Genomic DNA, 15,260 nt, shown 5'->3' with positions numbered 1-15,260 from the left:
TGGGAGAGGCTTTTTTCATCTCTCATGTTTTTTCTGAGCCCAATCTATGTTTATTTCTGTTGCAGAAATGAAGAGTTTGTTCACAGTTTGAAAATAACTTTTTAAATGTTTGTTTACATTTTAAGACAGATCTTTTATCTCACAAGTTTTTAGACTATAGCAAGCAGTAGCCTCCCATTATATTAGTAATAAATCAAATTGCATAAGTTGAACAAAATTTTTGTAACTATATTTTTACCATTCAAACTTTTTTCCATGAAGATGCAGGTTTTTCTTCCCACCCCAGTTTGAGGCTATGGCTGGAAGAAAATTGTATAAATCTAACAATTTATTTTGCAAAATATATTTAAAAACCCTCAGGAAACAGAACAAAGGTACATGTTCAATCTTAGCTTTCATTACTGATGAGAATATGTTGGTTTTTTTTTTTTTTCCTTAAGGGTAAATATCATGTAATATAAGCAAATGGAAATGATATAAAAAGACGGTGCTATGTATTTTTAAAAACTTCTGATTGTGTGTTTTCCTACTTTTAAATGTTACATTCCATTTTTACCTAGACAACAGGATTAATGGCAAATGCCTTCAAGGTTCTAGCTAAGTAGCACAGAAAAAGAAGTGGCAGCATAAGTAGTTTTCAAGCTGAAAAGCTATCATGATCTATAGAAAATAAATCAATAGATAAAGAAATGCTTGGGAAAAGCTTTGTCAAGTAGTTCTGCATTTATATGATTATGGAACTCAGGACTAAAGTTGGCAATTATGGCAGTTTGCAGCTCACTTCTACTCTTAGTTCTAACCTTGTATGACTTTGACTGAAATAAAAGCAACCTGGCACCCAGGATCTGCAAACACAGGTGTGTGCAGAGGTGTGTGCAGCCCTGGTGTGCTGCTGCAGGGCTGGGCTGTGAGCAGCACCTGGCCACAGGCTTCCGACCAAATGCGCTGCTCTGCTGCAGCCAGGGCAGAGGGAGGAGGAAATTGATCTTTCTGCTTTGTGGTATAAACAGTAATGTTTCAAACCATTTATCTTCCCTTGTCAAAATTCCATCATTAAATACTGTAGTAGTGAACTTAAAAGTCATTGGAATTATCCTTTAATTCAGTCCAAAGCAGCTGCCCTTTAGTCTTGCTTGTGCTTGTGTGGATTTGTTTCCCCTTAATGTTTGTTAATTCGGACATTTGTAAAGGACACTTATTTTCTTTGTTAAATGTCAAAATATGGATTCCTGAATGAATGTTCTTTTGTATTTCTGTACTTCCGTTTCTATTCCTGTGAAAGTAATTTTATTTTTCACTGCATGAGACTGAACATTTTAGGAGAATTGCATTATATATTACTTGATGCACTCAGAGTCCTTTTCTTTCCCTCCTAAAGTTCTTTAGAAGATAGGATTAATTTGGTCTCCATCTGTGATCAAGTCTGATCAAACTGCTGGTTTTTAATTGTACCAAAACTAGGTGTTGTGGCTGAGCATTAAACGTGCTGCTTATGCATATTTAGACCTATTGCGGACCACCTATGGTGACCTAATTCTTTATAGATACATAAATTGAGGGTATTTCCACTTATCAGAGACTGTACTGCAGTGCATTTGTTTAGAAAGATTAGTTAGGCTTACTAGTGTAGACTAAGGTTTTTTTAGTTTTACCTGTGATATAAATGAGTAATTTAAGCGACATATTTTTCCCATCTGTTGAAATATCCACAAAAAATCTCACAAAAGGCAATACATTTTAAGTATTTGAAAAATCCTAAGCTATTTCTCTTCATTCTAATTTATATAATACAAAAGAAGGAGATTTGATTCACAATTTTTTCTTCATTAGGAAGGCTAAGGTACTGATTTTGATTTTTTCCATTTTAGATGCTAATACCAAGTTAATCTTTATAGTGGGGTAAAATGGAAGTGAAGTACTCAAATGAATTAAAGAGATTAGCTAGTATAGTTTTTTTTTCAGTGAGTCTGTTGTATCTGATAATTCATAAGCATGCATTAGTGTTCCCTAATTTATTTTCTTTTTTTTTCTTAATATCAGATTTATCAACACTTCTGTTGCAGAAATGAAAATGTGTATCTTATTTACTTCTTAGAAATCTGTCATGATAATACTTTTCTTTAGCACTAGCTTTTTGTGTCACCAAAAACATCCCAGATAAATCAGGGTAGGCTTTTTTGTTCAGCCACTGTATCCCCAAGGAGGGTGATGGCTCATGGTTACATATTATCATTATCTTATTTTCTCAATGGTTGAAATCTTTATTTTCTCATGTCAATATGTGTGTGTTTGTGGTTTTTGTGGGTTTTCTTGAGGTTTTTGAGGTGAGGTTTTGTTGGTTTGTGGTTGTGGTTTTTTGTTTGGTTTTTTGTTGTTGAAAAGTGGTGATGTAGCTACATGCATTCTACATGTGCAAAAATAACAAGGATGTTTTATCACCCAGAGGGACAATAAAGGGCAGATTGTCACTTAATACACATGAATAATTAAGAGCATAGAGTGAATCTGTTCTCTTGTGTTTCAGAAAAGTGTGATGAACCTCTGGTCTCAGCATTACCCCATTCCTCCTTCAGCAGTTCATCCTCCATGACAAGCAGCTATGTGCCAGGGTACGCCAAGTTAAACAAGCGAGGAGGTAAGGGACATTCTCAACCTCAATGTTTGGATATTTCAAAATGTGACAAATTATATTTTTGGTGCAAAAATGTGTTTTACATGGAATACTAGTGCTTACTCTTGTTTGAACAGACTGTTTTTATGAACTGAATTAATTTCTCTTTCATTGTATGGGAGACTAATTTCACTGCAGGAGGAGGGCACTGCCAGTAATGTGCAGCAGCATGGGCCACATGCCTGGTGTCACCAGACTCATGCAGTACAGCTGCATCATTGACTTCACAGGAAAGAGTATTGGGTAAAGGGTATTTGGCCTGTGTTGGGTACTTGCAAGGTCATGGTTGGAGCAAAAATAACTTTGATGTGACTTGTTCCCACTTCTGCAATGACTGCTGTCATTCAGGGTTTTTTCTATCACCACAGGGACTTTGGCTTTTGCATATATATCTGTAATGCAATGAGTGTCTCTAATTATTCTCTGTTCAGATGTAACAAACCTGTCTCAGACTCAGTGGCTGGGAGAACAGGTGCACAAAATTCAATGGCCTACCTGGTTTAATGATACTGAGTCACCATCCCCTGTCCACAAAGAGTGCTGGTAGCACTGCCAGCTCTTCCAGTTTTCTGGAGGTCATAATGTAGGAAGGAATTAGCTGGGTCTAATGTCAAGCCAGGAAGCATAATCTGTAAAGGGGAAAGAATATAGGGTAGGTGCAGGCATGGATGTTCCTATGATGTGGCTCAGGTAGTACCTGGAGGCTGAAATGGGACCCAGGGTCACTGGCAGGGTGGGTGGGTTCTCCACTGGGTAATGCAGTTATGGCTTATTGGTACTCTCAGACCCTGACACTGTTCTTGGTTTACTGGTCTGCAATTTCTCTGCATATTTGTGTTTTGCAGCTGTAGAATTCTTGTTCTTTGATGGCTTCATTTCTTTGTTTGTTTGTTTGTTTTTGTTTTTTTGTTTTTATTGTTGTTTGGGGTTTTTGGTGGTTTTTTTTTTTTTCTTTTTTTTTTTCTTTTTTTCTTTTTTTTCCTTTTGTTTTCTTTTTTCTTTTTTTTTCTTTTTTTTTTCTTTTTTTTTTCTTTTTTTTTCTTTTTTTTTCTTTTTTTCTTTTTTTTCTTTTTTTCTTTTTTTCTTTTTTTTCTTTTTTTTCTTTTTTTCTTTTTTTCTTTTTTTTTCTTTTTTTTCTTTTTTTTCTTTTTTTTCTTTTTTTTCTTTTTTTTCTTTTTATCAGCTTTAGCCAGGCCCTGGAGTCACTTTATTTTAACGACTAGTAATTGACATAGTGAGCTACTTATAGTCCTGCTTCCTCTGATTTCAGTCTCTGTCTGTACATTTAACACCTCTGCTGTCATCCCATGGTTGTGGTCCTCTGTCCTACATTTTGATGAAATACTAGTTTATTCCCTGCAGAATAGGTATGATAGGTACAGAAATATATCAGAATTCTTACACTTGTAAACCCTAGCCCGTGCAATCACACATCTAAGTTAAATGTAAAACAGAACAGGGTATGGTTCTGGTTGTTAAAAAATTGCTATTGCAAGAGAGCTAAACAGAAGCCAAAGGCTAGCTTAGGGAAAATATGGCTGATGAGCTCTAGTGCTACAGGCCTGCAGATCTGATGCAAAGCCTGTGGCCAGACAGGAGCCTTGGCAATTTCTTTGGTTTTAGGCCTGCAGGCCGGTAGATAACACGGTTTGTTGCTTCTGAATGAGAATAGATGTTTTATGCTGGTTGCAGGCTTTTACTCCAGTGCTCCATGTATTTTGGTACATGCCTTCTGCAGTTCTCAGGATTTCTGTGGCAGTGTGTTTGGATGTGTGTTTTGGTAGGCTGTCTGGTCCCTTCAGTTGTGTCTTTAAATATTTATCAGGTGGAAGGAGTGGTGCTTCAGCTCTAAAAGACTGCTCACTGTTTAGGTTGAGTTCTGTTGTATGACTATAGTTATATCCATTTCCTGTTCTAAGTTTAAAAAAAAGGCCACTAGAACACTTTAATAAAACACAGCTTAGCATCAGCTTTGCTTGGAGGCTCTTCCTTTGTTTTTAGATGAGTGTTTCTCCTTTTAGTTTATAAGACTGCTTATTCTGTTCTAAGTGAAAGGCAGATTGACATTAAGAACTTATTTTTTCTTTTTACATTTACCTTTCCCTTTCTTACCCCTATAATCGCTATCGTGCATTTCTTTTAATGACGTTTCTTTACTGATATGGATCATTGTTGTCATTAATCAAACACTGGCTTCATTTCCCCATTGGAAATTTAGCTGCACCTCTTTGTTAAGTAGCAGTTTCATCTCTTTGTTTAAATAGCAACTTTGCTAGATTGTTATTATCCATCGCTTAGTACCTATGAAGCATAGCACAAATACTTTTCAAAACTGGGGCTCTATGTAGATGAACAAATATCTTTTTTCTAATCCTAGTGGCAGTAAAAGTACTGCAGAATTCAGGAGTATGTTTAACACAGGAACTTGTCTGTCTGTGTTTATGCTTCTGCAAGTGATGGAAAATAGCTCTGTTTTAATACTGAGCTATTTTACAACTTCATGGAATTACAGATATTGCTAATCAAACCAGTAATAAGTGAATCCAATTTTTTTCTCTCCAAGGAGTCATTATCAGCTAATAGATTCCCAAATCAAATGTGCTATTTAAAACACACTCTGCTCAAGTCATTAAATGGAAAGAACTCCCCCTCCTCTAGCCCCAGTCCCTTTAAATTGAAGAAATACACATTTGAAAATTCTACTCTCCAACCCAATTATTTTTCTTTCCTGTTTTCATGGCACTTCACTCCAGACTGGCAAAACACTTTATTTGAATAGATAGTATATTTTATTCCATTGATTAAGGCACTGATTCCCTGAACAGCCGCATCATGTTATTAAGGAGGCTGGAGTTGTCACTATAGTTGTTGTGGTTCAGTTTCCTGCTATAAACGTTGCAATTGGAAGGATGCATGCCAAAAAGAATTTAATATTTTCAGCAATTTCAAGGAGGCTTCAAAAGCAGAAACATCCATGAATTCACTCTAATGTTTGATAACTTCATTTACAAATCCTATAACTAGTGTTTTAGGCAAATATAATTAAGTATTTGGGGAATGGCATTGATCTGGAAGCTGCCAGGGTGTATATGCAGGCTGGGTTTCTGTGTCAGTTTGTGAAAATATTTTGCATTTCCCACATCTGTGTACTTAGACCCCTGTAAGCCTTCAGGGACTTATGGGTTAGTATGTATACTTATTTCAAAGGAAATGCAGATTTGATGGACAGAAATTTGATTAGAAACACCAACCTCTCCAAATCAATTCACTTGGTGGTTCTTCTGCATTGCTGCTTTTTCCTATTCTGAACCTCATTTCTTGTTAAACAAGGAGAAGTACCCTGTGTTTTCTTGCGATGGGAGGGGGGGGATGGAAAGTGTTGTTTTCCATTATAGGAAAAAATGCTGATTGTGGAAACATATATATTTAATGGTTGCCTACAGGTCTGTCAGTGTCTGGCAGATTTGGACCTATACATAATAAATTCTCCATGTTCCCACAATTTCCATGTCAGTGAGTAAGAATCTTTGATTTATATAATCATTACAACTGTGAATCTGCATTTCCTTAACCACAAAGAGCCAAAAACCTGGGGGGACAATGCAAGTCTGCATTTTATACCAACTCTCTCATTCAAGGACCCCCAAAGTCTTTCTTATGGGGTCCCCTCCTTCTTCTGCCTTCCTGGGCACTTTTAATCATAGCAGCTGATAAAAACAAACAAAATGCTTTCATTTTATTATCATGGAAAGAAGTAGGGAAAATGTAGACAAATTTTTTGCTTTTTTTGTGAGCAGCTGTGCTACTACTAGATACACTACTACTTATCAACAGATTTAACTAGAGGGAATGCTGGATAAAGCAAGTGCTGCTATTCCCATCAGGCCTGCAAAGACAAGGGGATGAAGATCCTTTGAAATTCAGCTGTGACAAAACTTCTGGGAGTGAGGAGGATGCAATGAATTTCGTAGTTAATGTAGGTTCGGCAAAGGTAGTGTGGTGGTTCCTGAATTATGTTAAAGGTTTATAAGCAAAGACTTGTGCCTGAACATTTAAACAGTACTGAATTAGCAACTGTTCAGACAAAGCTGGATGTAGTCAGTTGATATAAAATTATCCTTTTGGTAGTAAGATATTATTTAATTTTAAACAACTAAGTCTTGGTGCTCTACTGTATCGTAGTGTTAGCATATTTTTTATTTTAATTTTAAAGTTATCTGCTGTGCTGTTTACTGCTAGTATAACAAAGGTACAGATTATTTTTGAAATGTCTGTAACTTATGTGAGGGGAAAAAGAACCACAGAAGAGGAGAAATGTTCATTGCTTTTCTTTTTTTTGTCTCTGTCACTATCACTTTTATCTATATATATGCAAACATTGTGAAATATTTCAATGCTATAAAATCCTAAAACTTTTTGCTTTGTATGGGTTTCTTAAGAAAAATAATTTTGAGGTTTCTGTCAATTATTAGCTCAGATTCTCCTCCTGTGTAAACCAAACAATTCCAAGTACATTAAATGATTCAGTGTACAATTTGGAGAAAATGGGGATGTGCTATCTTTGAAAAAAATTAATTCTACTTTCTAAAATTACTGGTACTGGAGTCAGCCCAATTGGTACATAAATATATGCTATTAAGTCATTGACAGATCAAATTTTAACTGGAGTCTAGTTAGTAGACTATCTAAAAAGATTACAGGTCCTTCCATTTTTGTCATGTCTCTTCTCCCACAAAAGTCTGAATTGCTGCCACCTTAGGAGCTGAAGTGGCATCAGAGAAAAGGAGAGCTTTCAATAAGTCCATTCTACCGCTTTTTAAAATCCATCCTCGTTAACTTTTTCATATGTGATGTCAAGGTGAAAAGGTCTAACATCTTATGACCTGCCATCAATAGGATCAATGGACTGCATCACATCATGAGAAGGATTCTAGCACACGTTTGATATAATGTATTATCAGTCTTCCTTTTTTAATGGTTCCTAAGCTATTGGACCCTATACTTCTCACTAGTACACGAATTAATGCTGCCTATCATCCATCTCATACCATTTTAATTCAGGGAAGAAATTCTACATTATTTCAACATAATGTAATGTTATATAATGTAATTGGAAGCTGCTTGAAACTAAGTAGAGGCTCAGAACTTCAGAAGTAATCCCAGCAGACAGTGAAAGTATGAAGGTCATAATGAATTTCTGGATATGTGGAAATTATCTTTTGCACAGTGGAATAAAAAAGAGGAAATTTGGTGCCCAGGGGTTCTGTTTTAAGTCCAGTATTAGCAGGGAATCTGATGCTACCAATGAAATTGATAACGTAAAATGAAAGGAAGTATCTGTAGAGCAGTTGGTGTTCAAAAAGCAGTCTTTCTAGCACCACTGTGTTACTTATATCTAAGCTTTCAGGTCACCTTCTAATCTGTGTGGTGACCTTGGCCTGTTAACAGAGTCATTAATGTGACTATAAAACAAGCATCAGAAATTTTAAGTGTTGACACAGGTGCAATTGTGACAGGGTTTTTTGTTGGTTTTTTTCCCTCAATGGAGTCTTAAATTCTGCCTTTTGTATGGAAGATGCAAGAATTTATCTATAATGGGATATGGCTCTTTTATTCCCCAGATCATTTCCAGTAAGTCAATCAGATCTATGGCAATGGCTCCACTAAAATTAATTTTAAAATGCTTGTTAGATTCTTGCCTTTGAAGGATTCTAGGGACACCTGGTCTAGGCTCTTTTTACCTTCACTTTTAAAGTCTCCAATGCCATAATGAATGTCACTACTTCTCCAATTTCTTATTGCTATTGTATAATGGAATATGAGAAGGGTTTTATGTAGTTTTCCTTTCAGCAAAGTGAAAGTGGAAGGGGCAATTAGCATCAGCCTGGATTGTGTGAGCAGTCTGGGCTTGTACCTTCACAGGACTTGCCAGGAGTTTAGTTTGGGCGTGAATCTGAAAGTAAGGAGGTGCTCCCTCTGAGCTAACATTTCTCCAAATGAACAGTTAGCATGCATGCTCTAGATCAACACCTTAAATACTGCAATCTCCTTGTGTTGACAGCAACAACTTTAAGATGACTAAGAACACCTATACACAACACAACTCATTGTATTTTGACTTAAACCCTCTTAGGAAAAAGTTATGGAGTTGCCAGTGGTTTGGAAGTTTTCACTATCCAGGTTAAGCATATGTTGTCTTTTGTCAGTAGACAAGATCCTGAAAGCAATGAACAGAGTAGCATAAGAGAACTGCCAAAATCATGAGTAGCATTATCCACTTGGCTTTTGTATGTCTGTAAGAGAGCTCTTGCTGAGCTAAATCACTAAAATATGGTTGCCTTTTAAAAAGTAAATTAAGTGCAGTTCTCCTTCTGTAAATATGTGCTTTAGTATGTTTGCTAAAACCATCTCATGAACAGTGTATATCAAGCTAGGTTTTTAGAAGTCAGGGCAAATTGATAGCCCTTATTTGTTAAATAATTTCTTATCCATTTAAAAATATGGGAAGTCACTTATGGTTGAAAAAGATAAGCCTCTATTAGTTCACTTATAAATAGACCCCAAAAAGCATTTTTGTCGGTGCCATAGCATTGTTTGTGTTGGAGACAGTATAAACAATATTTCTGGAATGCTTTAGAGAAAATACAAGCAACTGATGCTTTTTATTGGGGGAGTTCTCTGTGTGGTTTGAGGGTTTTTAGGTTTTCTTTTTGTTTGTGTTTTTAATTTTTTTAAAATTCATTTTAAGACATAACTCCTTTAGGAGCACAGTTACCTGTGAGAGTAAATGAAAACCTTTTCATTTTATTAGTAACCTGTCCTTTTGGTATTACTCATAAATTTTTTTGTGTAGTATTAACTTCCACCTCTGGGTTTGTTTTTTTTGTTTGTTTGTTTGTTTTTCTTTTAAAGTTGATAAAGAATTTGTGTTCAGCTCATTTTTTGCATCTAAAAAAGATATTAAATTTTCTGTTTTTATCTGCTTCACATCCTACCATATAATCAGTTTTGTTTATTCTTCACCTTCAGACTGAATAGCTATGCACCCCACTTTGATTTGTAATGTAACCCACAACCCACCTCAGTTCTTCAACCACTTATATCCCCCTTTTGAAGGCAACTGTGATTGCCATTTGGTTGATATCAGAAGTTGTTTTCTGTGCTTTACCAATCTGGCTTAATGAAATATTTTTCATAAATACGATGTAGAAGGAGTTCTTAAAAAAGACAAATAAAAATATTTGCACTAGCTCATTCATCTTAAAAAACATTAAAGCCTTCATTGCAGGAGGATAGTGAATTTTGTGAAGGTGCAAGAAAAAGAAGCATCACAAAGAGGAAAGAAAAGTGACGCTGTATATCCAGGACAGATTCATGCATTGAAAAAATAAGTTTAGAAGGGAAAGACATCACCCTTTTCATTCCAAACCCAATCCAAGAAACAAAGTCTGTAGAGAGTGAAGCTCAAGTAATTGCATTAAAAAAGGCATCATTAGCTTATGTTAATTTACCATAGCCTGATGAATACAGAAAGCATGACCGTTTTTTCCAGTTCATAACTAATTTGTTAATTAAAGTGTTCAGAATACCTAATTGGCTTATTTCATACATGTGTAGATGGAGAGGAGGAGAAAAAAAAAAAACCAAACCACTGTGCTCTCCAACTCTATAAATTATTTCTTACAGCAATCATTTGCAGAGGCAGCAGTTCCAAGCCCAGCTAGAGACATAAGGCAAATGGGCAGCTTTCTCAGGGAACAGGGATGGACAGCAGATCACCCTGGCTTTAATGAGCAGCTACCTTTTTTCAGAAAAAAATTCAGCTTATTTCATTCATTGTTTCTGATGCTAATGGGCAGCTGGGTTTGGCAGAAAGGTGGCTGTGCTGGTGGCAGAGAGGGGGCAGCCTCACAGAGAGCCTGACTGAATCCATATATTCAAATACACTTTTTCCATATCCTTAGGGTACCAGTGCTGCTCTGGCTGTTTATCCCCAGAGCAGCCAAATTCTGAGCTTTCAACTTCCTTGAGAGTTTAATTTGACAGTTTCTCAAACAGAATTGGTACATTAAGTAAATAGTTAAGAAATCCCTTTTGGTGTTCTTACTGGCTTCATCTTGAAAATGCAGACCTCATGAGCTCTCCAGCTCTGCTCAGAATACTGCCATGGTTTAAGCCAAGCTGGAAATTAAGCCTGAAAAAGAGGTTTTGGGGAGACCCTTTAGCAAACTTCCAGTACCAGAAGAAAGCCTACAAGAAAGGCAGAGAGGGACTTTTTACAAGAGTACATAATGACAGAACAGAGAGGAAATATCTCAAAACTGAAAGAAAATATGTTTATATTGCATATCAATGAAAAATTATTTACTGTGAAGGTGGTGAGGGAGTGGAATAGAGTGGGAATGGTTGCCCAGAGCAGTTGCAAATACCCTATCCCTAGAAGTGTGTAAAGCTAGGTTGGATGGAGCACTGAGCAGTGGAAGGTGTCCCTGAACATGACAGGAAGCTTGGGAATTCTATGATCTTTAAGATCCCTTCCAATCCAAACTATTCCATGATTCTATATAGAATTAAATTTATGACTTAATAAAAATGGAGATTTGTCTGAAAATTGCATGGTAATGGCATATTAGAGTTCAGCTAGATGCCCCTTGAAACCAATGCCTCACAAGGAATTTGTCTACACCAGAGTTGGCACACAGAACAAGCAAGTTGGAAAACTTCATGTTCCTCAGACACTGGGGCTGCTTTGCTTGCACAGAACATTGGGAACATGCAGGATTAAAAACCCCCAAAAACTCAATATAGGGAAGCTTGGCCAACATCTTCTGGCAGGTGAGGTATACTTAAAATCAGCAGAGACTGAGAGTTTAGATATCCTAGACTTGGTTTTATCTACAGATCCTTCAGACTTGTATGCAGAGCTGTGTAAGTACAGAGCTCTGGAGTTGAGGCAAAGATGTTTAGTGAGTGTACAGAAGATGCACAGTCAGCCTTTCCCAAGGTTAGTGTCTCCTGCCAGATGCTGAGTGTTTCACCCTCTCCTGCACACAAAACACAGGTTTTCCTTACACAGATGGGTGTAGTGCAACTGATAGATTGCTGCTCTGAGCATTTGAGCCAGAGCATTGCCTTTCCCAAATAAGTCATAAACAAGCATAAATGCTGGTAGAAATGGGAGCTATTTGGCTACCATTATAACCTCCCACTACAGTTATATGCTGAAAGAGAGAAGAGAAATAATGTGATAAAATGAGGCTATTTGTTGCAGGATGGGAGAGTGCAGCTGTTATTCATGTTTCAGCTCTCACAATGAGATTATTCACAAGAAAATCTGAGCTACACAGTTAGAGACAGAACATTAATACTTGTTTTTCTGTATGTAAGTTACTACATAAGTCACAAAGAATATCTCTGGATCTGGAAGAGTCTGGCTTAGCATCCAGTCTCATGTCCTAGATGTGCTGGCGGTTTCTCTTTGCTTTCTCTCACTTATATTTGTGTCAGCATAACTAAACCATTTCTTAATTACACCAACATTTAGTTGATGTAATTGTAGTGTTATAGTCACCTGACAATCACAAAATCAACTAGGTTGCAAAAGTCCTTTGATGTCATCAAGTCCAACCTATGACCCAACACTACCTTGTCAACTAGAACATGGTACTAAGTGCCACATCTAGTCTTAAACACCATATAGACATAGATATAGCTATAGAAAAAATACAGTTATACTTTCTGCGTTCTCTGCATGAAGATTTGTTGTGCTGGAGTTCAGCTAAGGACCAAGCAATTCTCAGAAAAAAATGTTAATAGCAATTTATCCCTTTCCTTCTGCTCTCTGTGCTGGCTTTTGTCTTCTGAAATAATCCATTTTTGGCTCTGGTATATAGCTCACACAGGAAAATATTGTTCTACATTGAACATCTTTGGGAATTTGTCAGCCAGCTAAGAAATAAATGAATATCAACAATGAATTAATTTCTTTCAGAGCCCTAAACTTTTCTGACTGCTTCTAGGACAGATTTTTATTTCTTTTAGGACAGACTTATGTTCTTTATTACAAAATTTGTTTGAATGGTCAATTTTCCAAGTGACTCAATGTGAGATAAATTGTCTCTGCTGTGAATCATGGGTCTGTATAATGTGATAAGCAATGGGGAAAAAAAAATTAAAAGCTAGCTTGCTTGAAATCTGCTTTTTGAAAAGTTGTCTATTAGATGTCTTTGCTTTTCAGTATTGACTACCATCAAATTTAGCATTCCTGCTGGACTTTTAGAAACTCAGCTCCCAGTGAGCTAATTTTGCTTTAGTTAGGAAAGTTGACCAAAATTATTTGATTTTTGTAAGGATCAAACGGTCCTCTGGTATTTAAAAATAGGCACTTGATCTTGTCTATAATTACATAATATTTATAGATCAGGAATAAGTTATAGCTATCACTGTCTTCCTTGTTTCTGCTAGTATAGACTGGATGATATTACAATGATTCAGTTTTGAAGGAATAATCAGGTGACATTGAGGAATGTCGTAAAAAGATAAGTAAACAGGATTATTACTTAGTGAAAGAGGACAGTGTGCTTTGGCTGAGATGGAGAGCTTGGATATTGCCCAGTGCTGTACTGAGATGACTTCAGCTGACATTCTGCAGAATGTAGAACACGTTAGAAACTGGATTTTTCTTTTAATAAACAAGCCAAAATGTTTAATATATACAGTAGGAGATGATACTTGAACTACTTTGCTTTCTTCAATATCAAGAAGTTGTCTGTTATCTATGGTAGAGAAAAAAATCCCCAACAAAAGTCAATGCTGGAATATTTGATTTGCTGACTGTAGAAGCTGGTCAGCAACGTCCCCCATAACACATTTTGAAGACATTGAGGTAATTGTTTCTTAGACATAATAGTTTCCAGGTCAGATTTTTTTTTTTTTTTAGGGAGAAGGAGATGTTCTTTCTTTTATAATTGTGATTAACTACTTTCTAAATTGGGCTGAAGTTGTGGTCAGCTCTCAAGAAGAAAAAGTTGAATGCTAAGTTTAAAAAATATAAGGTTTTGAGAGATCAGAGAAGATGTTGATTACGAGTATAATTATTATGAGTAACCTCTAAAAGTTGCTTTAATAAACCTCTAGTTTCTGGGCAAAACCAAATTCTATATATTATGTATGGAATATGTGATGTGAAGTACAGTGGTGATGATGCTTCAGCTTTTTCCTTATCTTGAAACAGCAAATATTGTGCAATTCAGCCAAGGCAGTAACCAACACATTGACCAGCAATGGCTTTCAGTGAGCCATGTCCAAAAGCATCTGGAAAGTTGCATACCTGGAGATCAGAGCAGAGACAACAAAAACTGGGTAGCAATTGGAAAAAATTATTTTTAAACATTTCAGTTCTCAGGTTTCTTCTAGATTTTAATTAAGGAATTGTGTTGAGCCATTCCCAGGGAACGTTTTTTCTGCAGTTGGAGCAGAGGCTGGAGCACCTTGCTTATAAATAGGTGGTAATGGGCACCCTTTGAGAAAAAGCTGCTAGTTTACCAGCTCACTGGGTGTGATATGGCAATTCCTGTGCTCTTATCTTGTTCCCTTACAGCTGGTCCCTCCATGAGGCTGGAGTCACAATGACAGGGTTTGCTGGGGAAATATACAGGCTTATCCAATTTTATGGATGATTGCAACACTTTCAGCCTCTCAGACTCATCTACAAAGGCAAGGAAGTTTAAAAGAACAGGGAAAGTTGATGGCAAATAAGAAAAAAGGCAGGAGAGACCTCAAAATAAATTGATTTAACCTATTGGCATAGGTCCAGAGTTTATTGAAAAATAAGAATTGGGATTATGAAGTAAAAAGTACAAATTCCTAAGATAGCAGAGATAAAAAAATCACATAAAATAATTATTTGGTTTGACAAGAGCATTGGGTATTATCAGAATCATTAAGCCATATCATTTCTAGTCAACTGAAAAGAGCTGTCCCCTTTTCTTTCCATCTTCTATTCCCTGAAAAGAGTTTTTCCTCATTTTAAGGCCTTTGTCAATTACAAGCTTTTCTCTTTCTTGTTTAGAAGGTTGCCACATTTTTTAGCTAGTGCACAACAGCAAAAATAGATTGTCTCCATAGTCTAACATGCCTCATGAAACACAGCTGAAAGCTTAGCTATAAAAGTGCTTACAACTATTTCAGAGACTTACCATATATCACATTACAGGCAAGTAAATTGAAGGCAGTAATCATGGCTTTTATCTTGCAAATTTGCCCTGAGAACTTTAAAGAGGTCTAAATACTACAGCTAAGGAACAGGATGCTGTTGATCAGAGTAATAAAAAGCATTGTGAGATTTCAGCCTTCTGTCAAGGTCCTGGAATGTATATACAGAAATTAATTTAATTATGTACTTTATTATCTATAACGGTTTAAAATGGACTGGCTTATTTACAAAATTTTCAATTAAATATAGGCATTATTTTTTCATAACACTGGGAGTTCATTGTTAGTATTTTTCAGAAAGCCTTTGCCCAGCAGGGGTGGTATTCTGCTTTCTCCTTGTGTATCAGAAAAATGCTGTTAATTCAATCTTATAATA

At 36.2% G+C, this 15,260-nt stretch overlaps 1 protein-coding gene across 1 annotated transcript in view; it reads left to right on the top strand.

Annotated features, from left to right (window-relative positions):
- The window catches only part of CNTNAP2 (contactin associated protein 2), a gene marked incomplete at both ends in the record, with an annotated part of 998,227 nt that overhangs the window by 311,047 nt on the left and 671,920 nt on the right, over positions 1 to 15,260 (top strand). The window contains one exon of the mRNA XM_084204413.1: positions 2,525 to 2,635. Coding sequence (XP_084060539.1) covers positions 2,525 to 2,635 — 111 coding nt within the window. The remainder of the gene's footprint in view (positions 1 to 2,524; positions 2,636 to 15,260) is intronic.

The sequence above is a fragment of the Fringilla coelebs genome, assembly GCF_963513975.1.
Source record: "Fringilla coelebs genome assembly, chromosome: 1".
In the NCBI taxonomy this organism is placed as follows: domain Eukaryota; kingdom Metazoa; phylum Chordata; class Aves; order Passeriformes; family Fringillidae; genus Fringilla; species Fringilla coelebs.
Note: the sequence above shows the minus strand (reverse complement) of the source record. Positions and strands in the feature narration are given on the sequence as shown.